General features: G+C 38.0%; 2 protein-coding genes across 3 annotated transcripts in view; one reads left to right on the top strand and one right to left on the bottom strand.

Annotated features, from left to right (window-relative positions):
• Positions 1–13886, top strand: part of LOC113066870 (G1/S-specific cyclin-D2-like) — a 140925-nt gene extending 127039 nt beyond the window's left edge. For both annotated transcript variants that reach the window (XM_026238957.1, XM_026238956.1), the window contains exons 3-5: positions 1676–1835; positions 6116–6264; positions 9985–13886. In XM_026238957.1, coding sequence (XP_026094742.1) covers positions 1676–1835; positions 6116–6264; positions 9985–10161 — 486 coding nt within the window. In that variant the 3' untranslated portion in view covers positions 10162–13886. The remainder of the gene's footprint in view (positions 1–1675; positions 1836–6115; positions 6265–9984) is intronic.
• A 4047-nt stretch (positions 13887–17933) lies between these two features.
• Positions 17934–23442, bottom strand: LOC113066868 (fibroblast growth factor 4B-like). The gene is made up of 3 exons (XM_026238954.1): positions 22080–23442; positions 21415–21518; positions 17934–20164 (listed from the first exon to the last, which is right to left on the bottom strand). The coding sequence occupies exons 1-3, from the start codon at positions 22414–22416 to the stop codon at positions 19988–19990; spliced, it is 618 nt and encodes a 205-aa protein (XP_026094739.1). The 5' UTR covers positions 22417–23442; the 3' UTR covers positions 17934–19987.
• Positions 23443–24030: the final 588 nt, after the last annotated feature.

The raw sequence follows: 24030 nt of genomic DNA, 5'->3' as shown, positions 1-24030 counted from the left end.
CTGACATCTCATTATAATGTGTTGAGCCAAAACTGTCTCTTCAGTTAATTATTTAGTTAATTAAAAATGTAAATTTTTAGTATATATGTGTTCCTTTAAGAACAAAGCAACACACACCAAACTGGTCATGCACAATTTTTTTTACGGGCCAAACTTTACAGATCATTTGGAAAGAAAGACTCATTTTCACATTAGCATGTAATTGGTTTTCTTTTGGGGAACGCCGCTGCTCATAGTTTACATTCCATCATACCCATCCTGGTGTACCAGGAGTCAATGGTTATTTTTTTGAGTGAATGTGGTTCTAACATGTCATCAGGTTTCATGTTCACATCAGGCACCTCCCCTGTGAAGAGAACAGAGAAGAACGTGTAACTGTTCGTTCTTTTGTGTGAGTCACTCACCAGTGAAATCCAGCAAAGTGAGGAAGTGGAGAAATCATTCATCAGCGGATGGCTGCCATTGTATTCTTTCACACTTAGAAAGCTGTTACGGGTGTATATGTTCAACTTAATTCTTTGTCGTTGCTTTATAGCAGTTCTAAAGCCCTATACTGTATGTCTCAGAAGGTAATGGAAACCATATTGGGACATCTCATGACTAAAATGCATGTGGTTCACTTGTGAAGAAAACAACCTCCATCTGAGTGAGCGCTCCGTCGTAAGGACAGTCCCATCGAATGCAAGTTTTCCCCAATTAGTCACTTGCTCCCATTACTCACCCCACTTCAAACAGGAAGGAGGGGGGGGGGGTTATTGAAAGGATGCTGTCTTCTTGTTGACTGAAGCCAAATAACTTAGCATCTACGTTTACATTTTTCACCGTAGTTAGATGAAAATTAAGATGTTATGTTATGTATCAAGAGTGCCCCCAAAAGATGAAATGGTGTCATCAGCAGCTTTGGGACAGACTTACATGACAGGTTATTATTGAGCCTTGTTTATTCCATTGAGGTTACAGCTCAATCTATTTACAAGCCTTTTATTTATATATATATATATATATATATATATATATATATATATATATATATATATATATATATATATATATATATATATGCTTCAAATTCATTTTTTTATACATGTTTTTGGTTGAAAATTGGCTAATGACAGGTCCAACATTAAATTATGTATACTCTGACCTCTTCTGATTTGACAGATTGCTATAAAATATACTCACAATTACACTTAGCTAGGAGGAAAGTTCCCGATGCTGGACTGTCTCTGTGAAGTGATCTGAGTGACCCATTTTTTGACTCAAATGTTCACGCATTCAGCCTCGTAGCTTTTAGGGTTCAAGCCATGTCCTGGAGGTCGCAGAGCTTAACTGATGAGAGATTTTGTGCTATCAAAACTGGCTTAAATGTATAATGTAAACAAGAAGTTTGAACACATTTAGTACCTTATCTCAAGTCAATAATGTATTAGACCATTTATCTAAATGGTTGATAAAGAATATTAGCCCCAGCACCCTGTGTCTTCACATGATGATATTTAGATCTTGTCGGAGACTAGTGGAGTGAAGAACAACATACAGTCACATGAAGCCACTTGAAAGGATACAATTTGTCACTCCAGTTAAATGATTATCAAGATCTGAATACCTGAAGTACTGCTAACTGATTCCGATCACTAAAAAATTATTTAGGTTGATGATCTTGCTTCTTTTCCAGGCATGGGAGCTGGTTGTCCTGGGCAAATTGAAGTGGAATCTGGCTGCTGTCACTCCCAATGACTTTATTGAGCACATTATGAGGAAACTTCCGCTACCTGAGGATAAGCTGGACCTGATCCGTAAACACGTGCAGACTTTCATCGCCCTCTGTGCAACAGGTGGTGTATCCAATGTAGATGATTGATGTAAAAAAATATATAAATGACCACTTTTTTGTGTAGTGTGAGACAGAACCTACTGTATGAATATTCTCTCAACATGCATTTGTTATACTTAACTTAGTAAAGTAGCCAGTGTTTTTCACAGTCTAGAAATTAGGTTCATAATTAGTAACTGTTTTGATGATTAGTCCATAAAAGGAAAGAAAAAAGAAAGATAGTGTTTGCAAACTTGTGCATTTGTCTTCCATTCATGTTTTTAAGCACGAGTGATAAAAGATCCACTGCCGAGGTAATTTGGTAGCTTGCTGCATTATTTCAATAAGTGATGTGTTGCAAAACACTACTTCTGTGGTTTTAGTATCTATGGCAACTTTATTCAGGTTCTCGTTGCAGACAAATTATCAGATGCCATCTCATTACATTCATGAGAAACTATGCGGACTGAAATAGCGGTGTGAAATGGAGAGAGCTTCTCTGGAAGCTTTATGTGCGTGCCTGGTACGTTTGGCGGGCATATCAGTGACTAGTCTTGAATGCAGTGACACTTCAAAGGGCAGTTGTATAGTTAAGGACATTCCTGTGTGCTGGTGAGCCAGTGTTTATAACATTCCTGCTCTTAGAGGTGGACCACCTTTAGGAGATCAAACATGGAGATGAGAGGAGGGTGAGAAAACGTGAGGAGTGTATTGTTCTAGCTGAGCCAAATAGTGAAGCATGTCATGTTTTCATATCTTATCCCCTCTTCTCACGCCTCCCAGATGCTCCGGGGCATGACGACTTTCCCATAATCAGGAGCCTTTGTAGGGCTGGTTCTCCCAGCCAAGCCTGCACCCAACATCACCGTAGGCAGTAATGGGATCCAGTGCACCACCCTTGTTCCCTCAGGCTTTTCTCTTCCTCCCTGGGGTTGCTCAGCTCCCCAGGAACCTCAGGAGTGACTCTGCCTTTGGAAAGTGGGATATGAGGGATTAGTAGGAGGAGCTGGCAGGTCTTTTAATATGGAGCTTTTGATTCTCCTGTTGGCTTGTGCAATAGATATAGATTTCTTGTGAAACTGCTCTGGCATAAACAGAATCCGTGAAAACTGGTTTGAATCATTGGTTAAGAATCGCTTGACAGGTTGAGCATTGATGATAACTAGGATAATATGAATAATTTAGCTGGTTTAACTTGGTTTCTAGATGCTGAAAATTTGAGAAGCTATTGAAACATACCTTTGTTGTTATATACACAGACTAGTTACTAGTTTAACAACAGAGATTCAAGGGGCATCCAAAATATTTTAATTGCTGGGCAGATGACTTGACTGCTGCTTTTCTTTCCTCTGTACAGTTTAGAGAATTCAGTGTCCCCTTCATTTCTGAGACATGCATAAATCAAGGCCCCTGTATCTGAATGAGAAAGGAAGAGAAGAGTGTGGAAAGACAACAGCTAATTTTTAATGGTTCTTCACTTTTGATAAAACGGTTCTGTTCAGAGCACTCGGCAAGATTTGGTTAATCAGAGTGGACCAGTTCAGTATTAATTAATAACATGGAGGGGCCTTTCAGAGATATGCAAATGACTGGAAGGCTCGGCTATAGACTACAAGAAAGGGGATAAAAGGAACAACCCTCCATTTCATATGAAGAGGCATGTAAGGGTCAATGCAGAAAGAGCACCCGATAAAACGTTTTTCAGAGATCAGTCTGCCAAAGGCCTGCACAGGAACCAGCTCATTAAAAGCAATTATACCCCATTCTTACTATTAAACACCCAGCACCCCCTACTTCTCCGTGGTAGATTGCCTGTAGATGTATATGAACAAACTTGAGAAACACCATGATGTTGGGTAATCTTGCCAATCTTCAGATGTTTACCTATCAGAGAAATCCCTTAGGAAAAATAGATAACTAGAAACTGGTAGAGAGTTCAGCAGGGCTGAAAATTAAATCTACCAATTCATGTCATTTCTCATCAAGAGGCTCGGTTTCCTCCCGCACCGGCCTGACGGCTGTTGCTCAAGACTCTGCACTGGAGCAAGACTGAAACAAGTTGTTACAGGATTTTAACAGTCAAAGAGGGTTCCTGTTTTTAATTGATATGTTTGACTATGGTTTGACAGGGCAGACCAACACGGCGCTTTTGATGATACCATTTTCAAAAAAATGGCAATAGATGGTTGATATAATACAATTCTATGTAGTAATGTTATACAGACATCCAATTATTTAAAGCCTATGTTTTTCTGTTAATTCTGTGAATTTAGGATCTTAATTCACATGCTTTTCCTGACTTGTTAAACTGTGATGCCAAATTCATTCATTCATTCATTTATGTTTGGTCTTTGTCAGTCAGGTCAAACATTGCTGCTTGAAACAAGACTTTCTGTTAATGCAAACCAGTGAATCTGCATGGAAGTCTGCCCCCCACCCCTCACCAAATCATCTGCCACTTTGGCTGTTCCTCAACTTTCCGGACGCTTAATTAATTTACAAGTTAAATGCATATACAGCACATTGCACCCACCAAGGAGCTTGCTGTGTTGGCACGAGTCTTGGGATGCAGTGTGGCGAGGGCAGGAGAATGGTCCATTGAAGGGGGTGAGAGGCTGGTATACTAGGCCAGCCAGCCGCCGTTTACTAGGAGCCTTCCATCACAGGCGTCCCCACTCAGCTACATACACTGTTTATCCTCTGCATGAATATCAATGAAGGTGCAGAGAATACAGCCATTCTTCCCTTAGCACTCTCACAAACCAGAGCCTCCAGCTCTGCCGCTAGCACGCGCATACTCTTGTTCCCCTGACAAACTTGTCTTGTGTAGAGTGTGAAAAATCAGATTGCAACCCACTCAGCGCACACAAGCTGTGTGTGGGCACCCAGTTTTCACTGTATGTTTTTTCTTCCTGCTGCAGAAGATCCAAAGAGTTGCAATGCAGTTTGTTTTGCTTCTTCTGCTTGACCAGAACTATTAATAGATTTTTCTCTGGCCCGGAATCAACTGCAAAGGAAAGAGTGTATAATAAGTTAATTTATTTGTTATCACTGAGCTGCACTGAGCTTGAATGTTAATAAGGCAATGAAGGCATGCTCGTCAGTTATCAAAGGCCCCACGGCTTTGATTGTTTTGTTTTTTTTTAAGCTTTGCAGCTGAATATGGCAATATGGTAATGCAAAGACTGCCAGGGAGTGTGGAACCATGAGCCCAGAGGTGGCCCTGCATCAGAGGAATGGCATGGGGGGAATGAGGTGGGTAGCAGGGTCTTTTCTGCTGCCAAAACCTTACGAAGGTCTGGACACTGACTAAAGAACAATGCTTAGTGCCCCGTTAGCCACCGCTGCTGTCTAAAACCCTACAACACCCTCCCCCAACACCCATCTTTTGTGTTGGCTGTTGTGTTGAATTTGAATCCAGAGAGAGGGCTTGATGTTGCATCTCTCAATTGGACAAGATGAGGTGATGATTTCATACAATAAGCCAACATTCTCTTGCTCACTAGACCCAGGTCCATCAATGGCCACACTCAATTAATATACTAAAAGATAGCAGCAACCCTGATACAAATCTAGAGCTGTTGTAACAACAAAGCTAAAGCATGTGTGCCATTCAGCCTTAGGGGTATGTGTCTAGAAAAAAAAATGTGTTGAAAAACAGAAGAGGGGGAGCCACAGAAAAAGAAAAAAGACAGAAATCAATGAGGTAGGGGGCAGACCCCCAAAGCTGTTTGTTTCTTTCTATTTTCCTATTTCTTTCTCCCCCTCTTGCAGTCAGTCGTCTTTTTGGGCTTCAGGCCCGTTCACAAGCTGTCTTATTTGCATTATGAATGACAGTGAGAAAGCTAACAAGATTATTGGTCTTTGAGATGCACGCCTGTGACCACACGTGGAAAAAGGACCTACAGCAGTGAGCACTGGCAGGGGGACTGTGGCTCTTTATTCCATCCTTTCCGAAGGCTATAGGGCTTTTTTTCTGGGAGCACACGATTTACTTAGCTGGAAGAAAAGGGGCCGATCTGCAAAGGGTGACTGGAGGAGAGGGGTGGGGGGTGGGTGTGCTTTTCAGATTCTTTTCAAGCCAAGTGAATCTTCATTATCCTGGGCTGCAGTCATTAGCTAAGGACTGTGCACAGACCTAATGGAAAGGGCTTTATTTATTAGCATTTCTGATTTTTTATTGTTGTATTCATTTCATAATATTTGATATAGCTATTCAAAATACTGTAGAAAAGTCTGATAAAGTATATTTTCATGAACTCGGAGCGAGACATCTTAATGCCTGGTTTGCTCTTTCCTCAGATTTCACTTTCGCCATGTACCCTCCATCCATGATTGCAACGGGCAGCATGGCAGCGGCTATCTGTGGCCTGCAGCTTAACAGCACTAACCACTCACTGTGGGGAGAAAATTTAACAGAATTACTCGCCAAGATCACAAACACAGAAGTTGTGAGTATTGGTGTTTTGACAATTTATTTTACTAATATAACTTGTAATAATTTATTATGATACAAGGTATTTCCCTGCTGGCAAATATGATGCACAGGTCACCTCTCAGTGGGGTAGGATGGGACAGCAACACTATTGGTGATCTGTGTAATCGAGTGTTGCTGTGTGTCTGCAGGACTGTAAGAGCAGGCTGTGCATTTCCTTTATTTACTCAGTGGGCTTGAGTCCAGCTCCATTTCTATTTCGCATTCAGCCACTGATTTACTGGAAGTGAAATGGGATTGACCCTGACTGCAAGGAAAGAATCTGCAGGGCTAGGGGAATGTGTCAGGGATACTATGGCTTGCATACAAACTGTCACACAAGGGACCACCTCATGATCATTTACTTTAGTTTAGGTCCTTTAGTTTCTCTTTGGTGGAAAAATAAAAGCAAAAAAGAACAGGAAATTAGGATTAGGAGTATAACCCAGGAAACACATTTAATTCCTGCCCTGACCTGAAGAGGTCAAGCCTTCTCAAGAGTCCCTAGAGTGCACTGCTGCTGGTAGAATGCCTGCTCCCCAACATGTGGTGTGTGAAGTTGTGCACCATAGCAGAGGAAAAACAAATAGTCCTCCACAGAAGTAAAGGTGCTCAGTGTCTGAGGAGTGTGAGGTCCAGGGCAGAAGGAATGAACTGCCTGGTCCATGAACAACTCATCACATTGCTGGATGCCAACAAGCTATAACTTTTGAAAGCATGCAGGTATGATGTCCACAAGCTACCCTGTTCACCCTGAGCTATACCTCAAGGGATAGTTCACACAGCATGTCATCCTTTACATTTTACATCCTTTAAGAATACATTTTGAGAAATGTATTAGTGTTTTTCATCCACACCATGGAAGTCAGTGGTAATCAAAATTGCTTCGTTACCATCATTCTTTAAAACATCTTCTATTGTGCTCCAAACAAACCGCAGTTCCAGAACAATTCAGTGGGAGCAGGGGGCTCTGGTGCAATCGAACATGGTTCAGACCAAGGAACTGAATAAATGAAGTGTAAAAGCACCCTTGGATTAAATTGGTCACTGAATTTGTTTGGGGCAAATAATTTGCTTTACCAATCAGGATTGTGTTTGCATTATTATGCTGAGAAAATCTTAGAGGTTCTATCTAAATGGAATTGGTTGACCATTTGGTAAATCAGAGATATGAAAATCAGAGAGATATCTATATCAGTAAAGTAGAAAAACCTAGGCTTCAATAAACTAGACTTTGTCTACTTAACTTTACCTAGTTTATAAGGACTTTACAGATTGAGGCAGAGGTTGGGAGGTGAGCGGTCAGACAGTACGAAGGAAAGTCAAACTAATGCCAACGATACTGCCAGCCTTACCACCAGGAACCTTGCTGACATTTGTGGAGTCCAGTGCCTGTAGTTTCCAGTAGACATATGATAGGGGCAGTTAGCATCTTCCAGTTGCCCTTGGAATGTGTGCGTAGCCTAAGACACACCTGGTGAAGCATACTGTGTGTAGCAGTAAGGTACACATATGTATGCCAAACCAAGAAGGCTGAATAATTGGCTTGAAGTTTCCACAAATACTCTAAGGTCCCTCTAAGAAAGAAGCAAAAGGCAATAAACATTCACCTGGCACTGGAGTTTCACAGTAAAGTTAGTTACTGTAGCTCAAGTAATAAAGTAAATGATGCTCATTGGGTTGTTGTTTTCAGTTTTTTTTTAAATGAGGCCTTGAATGATTTGTTTATTTTGAAGCATGAATTTGTGTGCTTGTGCAGCTGTAGAATACTTATAATGTAGCTTTACAAGGTAAAACTCTGCATATGGAGAAACTATTCAGGAAGAGAGAATGCACAGTGAAAACTCGTTGAGATATCGTAGTTTCTAAAAGTAGGTGAAATGTTAGAAACTTGGGTTCTGGCATGCTGAGAATGCTTCTTTGCCTAAAGTCATCATGTCATGAGGACTCTGTTATTTGCAACCAAAATGTTATTTGGAACTGAAAAGTTGCAAATTATTTAGAGAAGAACATCAAGGCTTTTTTTGGTACACAGGATCATGTGGTAGGCCCCCTGGCCTCTTGCATTAGGCCTCTGGGATATCTTAATCCCTTTCATTTCTCAATGCTGTGATGGCCGTGCTCTGAACCCGGCAATCCTTGCTTTCACTTCCCAATAAAAAAACTCACATTTTCTGTGGCTACTTTAAGTCTCTCCTTTAGGCTTCATTTGTCCAAGATGGCACACACTGATTGACATTACACTCAGCTTGTTCTCAAGTAGAGCTGCATTTTCCATTTGGTTCAATCCATTATTATTAACTTGTTTGACTATCACACATAGCCATGTTCTGGTGGGATAGAGTGTGTTCTTGATCAGGGCGGCGTTAGATTAGGCAGGGACCACCTACTCTATCTTGAAGCACACCATTGCAACCCTTCTCTGGATCTAATAATTGACAAGCCTTCTATAGCAAGTCCTGGTTTTACCAGTAGTCACACACTGAAGCTATTAGAGTTGCCTGAATTAAGCCTTTGGGGCTTGGCATGAGCTTGGTTGTGCAGCTATAAAGAGCAGCACAAACGGAATGTCTTTTAAGAAGTCAGGCATGGCATTCTTGTGGTTAGACACATGCAGTTTCTTTACATGTTTTATGCTTTTGTTTATTTTTTTTTAGAAGGAATAAATTTTTCATGACTAATAATGGCTCATCGTTGTGGGAAACAGGAGAAATCTAGAAGGATGGTTGTCATCCATGATAACACACCAAAGAAAACATCCACTGAGTGCCACTAGGCTCATCCTCAAAAAAAAAATGCTTCCTGTCACTCACTCCAAACACTTGAGATGTTTTTCTTGTGTGATACACTACTTCTAAAGGCATCAAACACATGGTCCAGGAGCCATGCATAACATAAGTTTAGACTTCGGCCCATCAGCTTTCAATTAGCAGTAAATGTCAAAGGAATGCAGCCTCTCCACAAGCAACACATTCTCCATGGGCCCTACCCATTGGTGTTTCTCAAACTTCCCACAGACGCCTGTTGTGCCTCAGATAGGACAGAGAGCTTTGATCACCCTGCATCCATTTATTTTCACTAGAGGGCATTATTGCTCATTTTGGTGACAGTGTGAAAGCCATTTTAAATATGGCATGTGCTCTTTGGGGCCACCCACAGGATTGCATTGGGTATTTCTCATAGTTTATCTATTAAAAAAAAAAAAAAAAAAGAAATTCAGGAAGAACACTCTGGTGGGCTCAAGTGAGATCCCCTTGGGTCATTACATGCTGTGGTGAAAATTAAAGGATATGAAAATCGTAAACGAAACACTGCCTTGTTTTATCCACGGGACATGGATGTAATTAACACAGTGAACTGTGCTACACCTATTGTTTTTGTTATTTTAACTCTTCACAGTGCATGTTTGTTAAATAGAAAGTGTGTGTGTGTGTGTGTGTGTGTGTGTGTGTGTGTCTATATATATATATATATATATATATATATATATATATATATATATATATATATATATAAATATGTATATGTATATGTGTGTGTGTGTGTGTGTGTGTGTGTGTTTATAATTATTATTATATATAATTTTGTGGTTTGGTTTGACTGTAAAACTACTGATTAAGTGATTCTGGATAAGTACAGATATTGCAGCTATGTAAGTGGCCTGTTTGTATAATGCCTTGTGTCTGATGCATTGCAGGATGTGTTAAAGGAATGCCAGGAGCAGATTGAGAGAGTGTTGATGAATAACCTGAGGGAGGGCCGCCGGCAACAGCAGAAACAGCAGCAGCAGGAACAGGGTGGCCCGCGCAGTAAAGCACTTGATGACCAAGACCAGTCCAGCACCCCAACTGATGTACGAGACATCAACTTGTGAGCTTGCTGCAGGAATATTGTGATCAGTCTACAAGAGGAGAAAAAACAAAAACAACAAAAAACAAAAACCACAAAAAAAAAACAACAACCACCCCAACGAAAAGTGCTTGCTAGTCTTTGTAGAGTTTTATCTTTATTTTCCAGTAAAAATTGCTCCTGTAAATGAAAAAAAAAAAAAAAAAGCTGTTTTAGATACAAACAAAATAGATATTTTTAAAATGATTTGATACTGATGCAAAAAGCTTTTCAGTTCCTCAGACTCTTTGAAGGGAAGCATGTACATGTAGTATTTTGCTAACTTTTTTTTTGATTGTGTAAAAATAATAAGATATTTAATGCAAAAGTGATAGTGTAAAGGGCTTTTCAAAATAGAAAGTCTACTGTATCAGACTGGCTTGAAAGGGTACAAAAAGTGGGGCTATGTTTTTTCCTGTTTTGTTGTGAATTTTTTTTTTGGGGGGGCGGGGGGGCATTTTGGAATGCCTGAACTTGAACACACAATGAGGTGCCATGACTATGAATGGATGCACCCATTCACTTGGCTGTGTACTTAGTGCATTAGGACCAGAAAGAGGGATTAAAAAAGGAGTGGTGAGACACAAGTCTTATGTTAAGAACGCAGGGCTCTTTTGCGAGGACAACAGGGGCTTATATCACGAGACTATTAATATCATTTTATTATGATGATGATTATTATTATTCCTGTTAATCTAGCAAGTTATTGTCTCTCGATGCTAAAGTTACAGACACTTCAAATAAGCTTTTGTCAAGCTGCTTGTGTGCTTGATGTATGTTGGCTCATGTGCAAGCGTGTACAAGTTACTCTATATCAAGCACTCTTGTGTGAGTCATGTGGGCTTTGTTAAATCTTCTATCTGCAAGTGTTTGGTCATAGAGACTGGTTCAGTGATGGGCACATGGTCAAAGGACTGGACAGGGGATAGTACATGATTCCACAATGCTTTGGTGGTCTCCTGTATCAGTGCCTTATATTAAATGCTTTTTTTTTTTACTGGCCTGGAAACTGCTTGAGGGCTGAGCCCAACCCAGTGCACAGAACAAGAGGAGGCAAGAACAGGGAGCGGACAGAGACGACTATGTTCCCTTGTATCTTCTAAAGGCAAGAAGAGTTGTTTTTAAAATGTGTGGGTAAGGTTGTCTTTCATGGCAGCCTCCCGCTAAATATTACAGTTGTATTGTATACAGACAGTTTATTACGTTATTACGTATTTTGTTGTGAGTGTGTTGAAGGAGCCTTAGGCTGATATATGGTTGGTCCAATCAGGGACCGAAAAAAGAGTTGTGGAGTTGTTTGCAAGCAAATGTATGCTAATTCTGTTAGCAGTAAAGGAATGTGTAGGCAAGAATGATTGAGGACGATGACGATGAAGCTTGGTTGGTTTGAGGTTTGAAGCATGCTGCTGAAATGAGGATGCGGATATGTGCTTTGTTATATGCTGATATGGAGAAGCAGGAAAGGAGGCCAAAGGAGAAACAACAGCAATGGTTTCCATACATCACCTGATATTTAAGATCTTTAATCTATTTGTCTGTTTATTTGTTTGTCCTTTAGTTTTTATGTCTCATGTTTGAATTACAGACCAGTATCTAAACCAGTTTCAATGATACCGCTAGCACATGACTGGGGAAGGTTACTCCATCGGTTTCACTTCAGAGAGCATATCTGCCATGGATAACAAATGGTTACGGTTAAGGATTCATTTTTTATGTTTTTTGTTTTTCTCTCTCTCTCTCTCTTTTCTTTTTTGGGCTGGTTTCCCATGTTTAAATCATGGCATGTTCAGTTCATTATTGCGTTAAAGCATTGGAAACCAATGTATGACAACAACAACAATGAAATAATATTAATGCAAATTAAACATAAAAAAGACCAAAAAACAAACAAGACAACAGATTAAAATGGAAGAAAAAATATTTCTTGATTTGCACGCTCCAAGGGCAGTTTTCAGTTTAAAAAGACTTGTGCAACTGCAACAGTGCAGCAAAACTTTTATATAGTGCCTTGAGTTTGATGTAGACTTTCACCCTGTTTTGCTGAGCTTAAGCATAATATCCACTACCCGGCCATCCAAACTATGCTGCTTCCAAAGGTTGAACTGGCATGGGGTTTAAAAACATCCACAAGTCATTCACAGTGGCTAAAAACTGTGCATCAGCAGCACAAAACGGCTTTCATTTGCTGAAATCTCACAGCTTACCTTGAAAAGGGGCAGTCGAGCTTAAGTTTGTGTCCATCTATGTATGCATGTGTGTTTGTGTGCATGTCTTTCTGTGGGTTAAGGAGATGTTTTTGTGAACTCGTCCATATCCTTTCTCCAGAAACAATTCTTAGTGATGCTTGAGTCTTACAAGCCACATTTCCTTGTTCCTCACACCAAAACCCCCTGTCAATCTTAATATTATATTAAGTTAGTCGTTCCTATTATTTTCCCAGCTCTGCTCTGAAAATTAATTACAGTACTGTTAAAAGATTGTATGGGTGGCTGAGTGGTTTTACTTTGAATATGAACCGAAGTTACATTCCTTAAGGGGTATGAGACTGTATTCCAAAGTGATGAGAGATGGAAATTGTGTGAAGACGTCAATCAAGTGTCAATATTTTTATTGAGTTATTGTTTTTTCCGCTGCTAAAAAGCTATGATTTTTTTTTTGTTTTGTTTCATCTTATACACAAAAATAACATTACATAGTTGTGATGTCACATCAGTGTGCTGCTATTTTATAAACAATTGTATTATAATTATTTTACTGCTTACAGAATACTTTGAGAATACAGAAGTAGAGGGTAAAAGAAGAACATGAAACGAGTATTCAACTGGAAATGCTCTTTGTACAGTGTGCTCCTATTAAGGCATGTTTCTTTACCTTTTAATCTCTTTTTCCTCCTCTTCTTTCTGTCACATTCTGTAAGTGTGGTATCTCTATACCTCAGGTTTACTGGACATAAAAGACTTTCCCATTACCTCACACAACAGTTTTTTCGGGAGCCTGGAAAGGACCGCACAAATAAGAGGTTATGATATTTCTGCTGTCTGATTTAGTAAATTCAGCGGAAAGAATTTAGATGAACAGCAAGGCTCCCACCTGGACTTCAGAAATAGTGGACGGAGGATGTAATGAACATTTGACAATGTCTTATGTACACGGCCCATTTCAGTGGATATAAACCTGTAAATATCAAATAAGCAACAACATTGAGAAAAGCCCTCCTTCCTCCACTATAACCATATCATGTACCTCAGTTATGTCTGCTGCGCAACCTCTGTTCAATAAATCTGCTTTAAAGAGTGTGGTGCTATGTTGGTCTTATGTTATCGTTCCCTTTTATTGGCAATGTTAACGCTGAAAATAACAATGGGAATCTATCCGGCATGTTATAACCTGGTAAAGAGTGGCTGTAAAGATAGTGTTGATAATCAGACACAGCCCAGATGGAAAAATGACACATTTTAAAAATAGAGGTTGAACTTTTCTGTTCAACAACGTTTCCTTCTAGAATTATCCTCTGAATAATTACAGCCAAGTCAGAAATTGTCACAGCTGATTCTGAGGAGATGAATTATGAGGTAAAGTCATTAGGGCTTGGCAACTCTGTGGATATTCTTTGGATTTCTGTTGAACTCAAATAAGTTTTCAGTGAGAGATCATGAATTTAAAAGAGATGACATGCTGTATGCTAAGGTCAATAAACTTACTATGAAAGAAGTATTCGCTCTCCTGTTCTCTTTATTTCAGCAGGTCGTTGATGAAAAATGATGAAGTACGACGGCTTTTAATGTTTTATAACGGAGGAATAGTTGATGAGCGATTAAAAATATAACATTTCAAATAAAATATCTATTTGTCGAGTTAATGTGATGCCAAAATAAAACCGTTAAATAATGAACTCTGACAGACCTTTCAAAGCCCGCCACGCGCCAGTGAGTGACATAGACAGTAAAAGTGAGTGACTGCAAACAAAACACCAACTGATATCACTTCAATGCAAATGGCAACATCAGTTTAAAATAGACTGTCAGTATCTTTATCTTACTATTTACTGTATTTGTGCTTGATTCTCATCATCATCAAACATTAATGTAAAAAAACAGGTTTAAAAAACATAAACATTACATAACAACAATGTAATCATAAAATACATCAATTATTGTTTTTATATAATGTGCTGGGAAACCTCTGAGAGTGGAAAATCCATTTGTATTGTTTGAATGCATTTCATATATAATGTTTATATACATTACATTATGCATTATACATTTTACTGGAAATACTGAAAAAGATTAGCTAACAGAACAAACAAAAAAAAGAATTAAAACGTTTGATACATTTCTAAGATGATATTTAAATTAAAGACATCAATATAAAATATAATAAATAAAAAAATATAACATTTTAATAAATAATTCAGGACAGGTGGCCAGCATCATCTGTCATCATGTTTGAAACTAAGACATTTAGGTCTACTGGCTTATACTGACATGTTTCATGAAATTACCTTCAACATAAATGGAAAAATTTCTTATGGAAACAATGTCTTTGCCACAGCATTTCAGGGTAGTTTAATTTTTAACTGACTTCAAAAGTTGAAATCACTGTTAAACTATGACCTAAAATAGCCCTAGATTGCATCATATACAGATCTTAGGTTATATGGTTCCTTGAAACCTTTTGGTTTCTTTAATTTACATTAGAATTCTTTAGTTCAGTCTATTGGTTTTAGGAATCATCCAAGAAACGAAGGCCTCCTGGGTAGTTCACAGATGGTTTAGATCCTTCACATACATTTATTGTTAATAGGTCAATAATTTGATCAGAACGGTTATTTGGTGCAACTTGCTTGTTTTTCTTCTGTTTTTTTGTCAATTTGGATTGACAGGACTGTTGGAGAGCTTTATGTGTAAAGGGTCATCATTGATGGTTTCTTTAGAAACATTACTGCTGCGCTGGTGCTCATGCTCTCGATTCGGTCTTTGATAATTAGTGGTCCTTGACCTTGGATGCTCAAACCCCAAAGGATCAGATGGGTCAATATACTGGCATCTTCTCCATCTGAAATGTGTTTTATGGCTGTTTGACTGCAGAGGATGATGTAATTCCTCAGTGTTCCTCAGTAGCTCCAACAAGCATCATTCTTCCATGGACACAAATTATTTCCATGAACTGTTTTAAAACAGTCCTTATTAATGCAATCAATCTGAGGATAATATTTTTTTAAAAAATATTTTAAAGCTTTTATTTAATATTTATTTATTATTATTTAATTATTTTTCATGATTAATTGATCAATGGAAAGTTTAAAAGAACAGCATTGATTTGAAATAGAAATCTTTTGGAACATGAAAATGAAAGTAATAACTTAAAATAAAATTCCAGATGCCAAACCTTAGAATAGTACTGTAATTACAAGTGATTTAGAATTGCCATTTTTATTATTATTTTACAAGTCATTTATTAGCTATAATATTAGCTATAATAATTATATGTATATTAATCCATAATCATGCAAAAGTCTTTAAAAAAAATTAGATCAGGTATTGTATACAATATTGATGCTAATAATAATACTTACTGAAATATATGGGGTTTTAGTTGTATCCAAGCAAATTATATTACTGTTTTTAAAGGTGCACTGTGTAATTTTTTGCGGCATCTAGCGGTGAGGTTGCGAATTGCAACCAACAGCTCAGTCCTCCGCTCACCCCTCCCTTTAGAGAAGCTACGGTGGCTGACACAGGTAAAGATGTCGTTTATAAAGACAGCAAACAGCAATGAGATTTCTTCACAAAGGTAAAGCTCAATATAAGATAATAAAAAACATAACGGTCTTTATACACCACTGAAAACATAGTTAGGCTATATATATTTCATTGCATTTCTGTAAATAGATCATTGTAAATATTAAACATTGCACCTTTTATATAAAGTAGTACGAACCAATCCTTGCTATTCTTCGGTAAAATGTCTCCTTTATGAATTAAAAGAGCATCATAATGTTATTTAAACAGTCAAAATGTATATAAATGTTGGTTAAAAAATAGACTTAACTTACCTTTTGACTTTTAATAAATGGCTTTCCACATTCTATTACTAAATTTCCTCATCAGGAAATATCGGTAAATGCTGATCAGGGCCTCCTTATTCCTCAGATATTCTCTTGATATTCTCACAGATTTTACAACATCACTTATGTTCAAAAACATCACTGAAAAAAAAAAATCCCTGAAATGGCTGTATAGGAGTAATATACGTTGTCATTCATTTATTCATTAATTTCCATTTTGACTAAGAATTTTCTTCTTTATTGCTTATCTTATATTTAAAATATTGTTTATTTTTAGTAAAACAATGTTACAGCTTAACAAGATAAATATCATTATTTTATTTATCGTCAGTTTATTTATCCACAGAATGTTTGGTCATTATGTGCATAAAAAAGTTTGTGAATTGAAAGACATAGAATTGATTGTAATATTACGTAAATAAATAACAAAAGCAGAGATTATAAACAAGGAAAGAAATCATGCATTTCTGATTTTGACCACATGAGGGGGCACTAACCCAACTAAAACCATCCATATTTTTGACCCCCCCCCCCAAACTAAATCTTTCAAACCTGTTTAAATAAAAATACAATGTAATAATGTCTAAAGTAAAATGCAAAAACACAGAGGCTAAAAAACAACCTTTTATTTTATTTTCAGCAATACAGTTGGCTGCTGTGCACAGCACATACGTATAAAAATAAAAGGAAACATTTTCTTAATATATTAGAATTCTTACTCATTTTTTCATTATTATTATTATTTTTTTTTTCAAAGAACAAAATGATTGGCAAAAAGTTTGTTGTCTCCAACAAACCTAACAATCATTTCAACAAATTGGAACTAAGGCAGAAGGTGAGGTATATGTTAGAAAATAGGAGGGGAATTTGGAGGGGGCGTCTGCCCCTCAGTGCAGGAATACAAAACTGAGAAAACACAAAGGTTGCATACGTACAAGGACACACAACCATGCACCATCCCTAACAATCATCTGGTAAGACGCAAATAGGGCCATTTCAAAGCTGAAGACAAAGTACAGTACAAAGAAACTGGTGGATCTTACATGAGAAATAGCTGTTTCTAAAAGCACTTAGTTTAGAGGGTTTGAATTCTAAATACACATGTCTGTCCATCATTTTGCATTAAAAACCATTCTATTCATTTCAAAATTCTATTCATTTCATCTAAGTATAAAGAGATGAAATCTGATAGAGGACAGGGTACATTGGAGATACATATCAATAAATTAACATCAGTCATCACATACATTAAAAAAAGCAGTCTTTCGACAGTTTCACTGAAGAGGTCACATTGCATGCCATATTTGGGGTACAAAGATTTTCAAATCCATAGTCGTCAACACTAATATATTCATATTTTCAACATAATAGAGCTGAAAATCTCTCTTTATCCCCAGAACATAAAAAATGACCATAGCCATAAACCATAGTTTAATTTATGCTTAAACAGACAGCTCCCCCCTAAAATTAAGATTTCGTCATTATTTATTCACCCTCAAGTCGTTCCAAACCTCTGTAACTTTCTTTCTTATGGGTTTCTTGCGTTGCTTTTTTGTCCATACAATGAGAGTCAATTGGGTACAATTTTTTTAAATATCTTGTTTTATATTCCACAAAAGAAAAATGTCACAGGTTTGGAACAACATGAGGGTGTGTAGTCTACATTTTTGGGTGAAATATATTTTTAAGGAAAAAAAAAAATCACAAACACACTCCATGAGCATATTATCAGTGTACCTGGCTCAAAGATCCCAGCCATAACTGTTATAAAAATAACATCCTTCTCATTTGTAGCATTAAGATCAAGTAATGCAAGAGAAATCAAGGTCGATATGTGCTAGCTAGTACTGCACTGATTATCAAACCTTTTCTTCTTGCCTGCACATTGCAGCTGCGACAGAAATCCAACGTGTTCTAACATGAAGTGTTTCGCACGTGTTTTAGAGGTATTGAAGCAAAGATATAAACAGATCTTGATTGTTGTGAGCAACAACCGCAACAAAAACGAAGATGGAAATGACCAGATTTTCTCTGAAAGATGAGAGCCTCAGTCTTTAACCGAATATTCTACAAATAATGAAATAATATTTGACTTTAAAGGAGTTTGTTGTTTCCTTAAAGGAATAGTTTAACTTACTATCAGGCCATCTATTTTTAACAGATTTGTTGAAATTTAGCATTATATCACTTGCTCACCAATTGATACTCTGTAGTGAACGGGTGCCGTCAGAGTGAATTCATACATCTGAGAAAAACATCACAATAATCTACAGGTAATCCATATTTCTCCAGTCTATCAATTAATGTCTTGTGAAGTGAAAAGCTGCGTGTTTGAAATAAATCCCCCAACATATTTGTTTAGAACTATGTTTGCCTGTAAACAGTGCTTGATCTCTGCGTATTTCTCTAACTTTACAAGACGGATGGACTGGAGTCTTGTGGATTATTATGATATTTTTATCATCTGTTTGGATTCTGATTCTGACGGCACCCATTCACTGCAGAGGATCGATTGGTAAGCAAGTAATGTAATGCTAAATTTATCCAAAATTATAAACATTGCCTTTTTTCGGTGAACTATTCCTGTAATTCTATAATTAGAAAAAGTGGGGCATGGGATGGGGAATGCCTACAAACGCCAAAGTTCATTTCAATTTCAAGTGCGACTTGAACCAAATACCCTAGACAAAGTCAATTGACTTATTTAAGAGTGTGCACAGGTGATATTCAAACATAAAGTAATGCAAATATTATGTTATCTCAAACAGATTAAGACGGTTGTATTGGTTTTTACATTCCAAAGACTTTTTGAGGTGGGGGTTCAAGTATGCAGTCAACATGTTGTTGAATGAGCCCTCACTGGAGATCACTGACTGTAGAGGTAAAACATAGACACCACTGACTAGTATCAATACGTATCTATGATAAAAATCAAATAAAAAGTTTAATCGCACACTATATTTAATCTGATATGTAAAATGAGCGGTTTTATTATCACTAAGCAACAGTTATGCTATCGTATAATCGAGCCACATAATTCAAGATTAATGCAATTCTATGCATTTCACAAGCTTGATCAGCGTTCATTCAAATGGAAGCACCCAAAACTTTCAGGACTAGCCGTCCATAGACTTTCAGTCAAATTCTGAGCTTGCATGAGGCGTAAAATAGCCCTCTCTTATCTGAACCCCCAATAAGGATGCATGCAATCCGTTTATAAAGTCAACTATTTAGTTGTTGATCTAAATATGGAACAGAAACCTCATTCTTGCATGCATAAAAGGAGGCAAAATAGCAGAGGCTAAGGCACCACCTAATCATGAAAAACAAGTGCTTTCATCTCACTAAACTGATATTTATTTTTCCCTCCATAACTTTTTCAATGCGGACGCGGCTCTTTGAGGTAATAAAAAGTATCCATTTCACTTCTAAAAGCTGAGGATGTTAGTCCAGTGCCGGGTAAGGTTTACACCAGTTATGGCAAGCACCCATAAAAAGTGAGAAGGCAAAAAAGCTCCTCGATAATATTCATAATAGAAATCATAAGCAGCAAAGAATGGCATGTACACAAAGTTCAGACACAAAGTAAGCTACCGAAATATACATATATTATTATTATTACTATTATTTCAATGAGAATAAATACAATGTGTTCTTTTAGTTCTTTGCAGTTCACCTCTTAGCATGTCTGGGTTACCTACGAGAACATCAAACATGTGCAAATGACTGTTATTGCCAGGTTTGCTCATAAACGTGGGAGGAAATGTGTGACGGTCATTGCTGGGGAAGCCTTGTAGCCTCGCTTCAAGCGGCCGTGTTTGCTGAGGGCGATATAAAAGCCCTTGTAAATGGAAGACTCGTATGCGTTGTAATTGTTGGGCAGCAGTGTCTCCTTGAACTTGCACTCGTCACGGAAGGCCCTCTAAAAATGGTATGGATTAGATAGTTAGTTTGGTATTATTCCTCCAAACCTCTTTCTAAGCCTTACACACCACTTCTCCATCATACTCTCAATACACCCTCCTTTCTAATCTAGCTAAAAAATGCAGTAAAAATCACAAAGCAACACTAGTTCATTTTACACAAGTAATGAACCAACCGACAAAACCCAGGCAATTCATTTCAAGTTTCCGTAGAATTAAATGAGAATGAATTCTTTTCACAATCACCACATAGCATGCACGTGGATTGAAGGTTAGATTCTTTTTTAAGGACAATACTGCTTCTGATGGAGATGCCAATTGGCTGAACAACAGAAAAGGCAAACCTATCAGTTTTATCTTCAATTTCTGAAGCCTAAAAATGACTTTGTCTGCTTAACTGATGCCTGACAGTACCAACCGCATAAATCTAAATCTTAAATCATAGGGTTCCTGTAGCTCAACTGGGAGAGCGTTGCGTTAGCATAGCAAGTTAGCGCAAGGTTGGGGGTTCGATTCCCTGAGAACACATGATAGGTAGAAATTGAAAGCCTGAATGCACTGTAAGTCGCTTTGGATAAAAGCGTCTGCTAAATGCATTAATTTAATTTAAATCTTGTAAGTGACTTTAATTAACAGATTTTATCAATACATCAGATTTATCGCTTGCACAAAAATGTGGAACTGCCTACTTTCTTAAAAATGTCCTTAAAAATGGTTCCAAAGGGGGAGTTTGGGACACCATGGAATAACTATTTTTGGTTCCCAAAAGAACCTTTCGTTGAACAGTTCTTAAAAAGAACATTTTATTCTTAGTGTAAAGAACATTTTAAAAATCTAAAGAATTCTGGAAAGAATCTTTTGTTTTAGTGGAACTCTCAGTGCCAATAAAACAAAAACAAAACACATATCATCAAAAAATATAATGTGTTACTCGGGGTTAGATCTGGAATCTAAATAATCCCAGTGCAAAGTAGCTCATTTTACATTCATACATGAGCCATCAGTTATTAAAAATGAATGACAAGCCAAAGTAGCCAACTACTTAAATATTTAGGTACATTATATTAATGGTTACACCACTTGACATTCTAGAGCCGTTAAGAAAATACATCAATATATGTTTTTTTATGAAACCACTTGCCACTAACCTTGGCATTTTTATCACCTCATACTATGAATCCTTATTGCCACTGACCCATTTAACACTTTTCTGCACAATACAGTGATATCAAGAGACAGGCATACCTACCGTTCCGTATAACCTTCCGCGGCTGCTCATTGCGACAAACAGCTTGCTTTTCACTCCGTATAGACTAACCACTCCTCTCTCTACCGCTGAGATTTCTATAAGACCTGATTGAACAGAACATCAGTGTTAGATTCATGACACTGTGGCACACGGCAGCTCATTTACTCAATCTGTAGGATGCGTTCTGCACAAGTGGGTGGATCTAGGGGGATGCACTGAGCCTTTGTTCTGCATTTTCTCCCATTACGGCTCATTTCTTATAATGTGACATGGAAAAAAGCCCTGCAGTTCTGGCATGTACAACAAGCAGATGGACGCTGAGTAAAATTAGTTGGCGTCTAAATTCGTCCAAGCATTCGTGTCATGTTTGAGCCTCGTGAATTTCAGTAGTGATTGACATTAGGGTTTATTTTAATAGATATGTCATTGCTTTAGAACACATGAGACAATAATATTAATAGGGGCCTAATAATGATAAAATTCTAATATATATTAATCTAGCATATATATATATATATATATATACACACACACACACACACACACACAGTAGGATATAGTTTTTTATTATTATTATTTAATTATATATAGAGAGCGCTGTTTATTCAGTCATCTCCATCCCTTCTTATTACGCGTCATGCATGACATTTCTGGATGCAACTCACTGTACTGGTTCTCATTATGGACACCGTTTATCCTTCCGTCTGGCAGGACCTGCAGGTGAAACCCAATGCCCACGTTGCAGTACAGCCTCCGCACTCTCTTAATGCCCTGCAAATAGTCACGCTCCCAGTTCAGGTCCGATTTCTCCACCGAGATCCCCAAAACGGAGCGGGAGAAGAGCGTCTCCCACCTTTTCTCCAGTGAAGTTGCATTACTCCTGTTCGAGGTGGGGTAGGAGGACACGATCCCAAGCAGAAAGCCCAGCAGAACAACCGCAGTCCACGTCCAGCGCCCGCTGCTCTCGCACATACTGATCAGGAACCTTTGCGCAGTGGCCATCCGGTTTACCCTCGGGGCACGTGGTCAAAATTAATGCCCCTAAAAATACCACTCTTGTTTTTCTTCTTTCGGCATGGTGGCAGGGGATTATTTTTGGAAGGCAGGTCGGGGCTGCGAGCGTGTAACGCAATAAGCCCCTCGGTAGATGAGAAGAGCAGGGCGGCAGAGCTTGAGCTGGTGGCGGTTATGATGATTACCATGTTTCACCTCTCTGGACGGGGAGCACCTCACACTCACCAAAATGCAAGCTCACCTTGCCCTGGAGATCTTCGGGATGACATCACTCACCTTCAGGATGACATCACGCTGACCTCACCGCCGCCGGGGGTCAGTCCGAACGTCAGAATCCAATCGCTCTCAACCCACGCGAGCGGCCCCGGGGAGAGCGAGCGCGAGAGTGAGAACATGGGGCGTGATGGGCTTTGTTGGCAGCTCCCAAATTGGACCGGCGGTCATATGCCTGGCGGGCCGCTTCCTTATTTAGAAGGAACGTGTAAAAACAGGCCAGCTGTCACCGCGGAGCCATGTCAATCGGGCAAAACACTTCATGGGCTGTTTGCTCAGGAAGCTTTCACTAAGATATATTTTGAATATGCCCCTTGATTTATACATCTGGCTAAAAACACAGCTTAGTTGGACGTAACGCTCGTCCGAGCGCGAACGGAACTCCTAACGGCTAATTGACTTAGCACTGATAGATAGATAGATAGATAGATAGATAGATAGATAGATAGATAGATAGATAGATAGATAGATAGATAGATAGATAGATAGATAGATAGACTTTTACACCTGGTAGGTGAACAAAAATTAAAATTGGCTGTGTGTCCAACAGGTGGCGCTGTCTCGTTATGTTAAAATTTCAGGCGCAATTATTTAATACCTATAGCTTTGTTAAGTAATAACTTCTATGATTCTTTTGGAGGAGGTAATGGGCTATTTGTTTTAATTTCCTTGATATTTGAGACTGACATCAAAACTCACCACTTCTCAAATTTGATTAACCTAAATCGGTCAAAATATTAAATTATGTTTATTAGATTATCATTTAAATCATCCTACAGGGAAAATACTTTTCTTCACTATCAACATTGTTTGAAAAAATGTAAAATATGTCAGACATAATCCCTATGGACGTCAGATAAAGCGAAATATAGTTCGTTTTTTTTTTTTTGCCATGCATAATCCTGACCCATTTATCTACAGCATTAATTGTTGAAACACTTCAGAATCTAGAATCTATTTCATGGAACAAAAGAGAATGTTGAGTAGTTGTGTCTTTTCAAATGGATCCACTTCATAACATGACATTGCATCTATGAACAGAAATGAATTTGATGTCATTTCTTTAGTTAGAACGTTTTGTCCTCTGCTGACACAAAAAGATTAGCCAAACACCATTTAAACATTCAGGGAAAAAATAGTGTGCAATCTTTTTTTCTCTAACAAAATAAATATTTAATTAAATGTGAAGTATATTATCCATTTGGAAATTATTGGATAATGAAAATTATTTATATACGCCACTATTGAGGGGACAAACAGGCTTAACGCAAGACAGAATGACATCATCTGAAACCTTCCAGTAAAACAAAATTGCCCATGGCATTAGTT

The sequence above is a fragment of the Carassius auratus genome, chromosome 50, assembly GCF_003368295.1.
Source record: "Carassius auratus strain Wakin chromosome 50, ASM336829v1, whole genome shotgun sequence".
In the NCBI taxonomy this organism is placed as follows: domain Eukaryota; kingdom Metazoa; phylum Chordata; class Actinopteri; order Cypriniformes; family Cyprinidae; genus Carassius; species Carassius auratus.
This window is presented reverse-complemented; position numbering and strand designations above follow the sequence as displayed.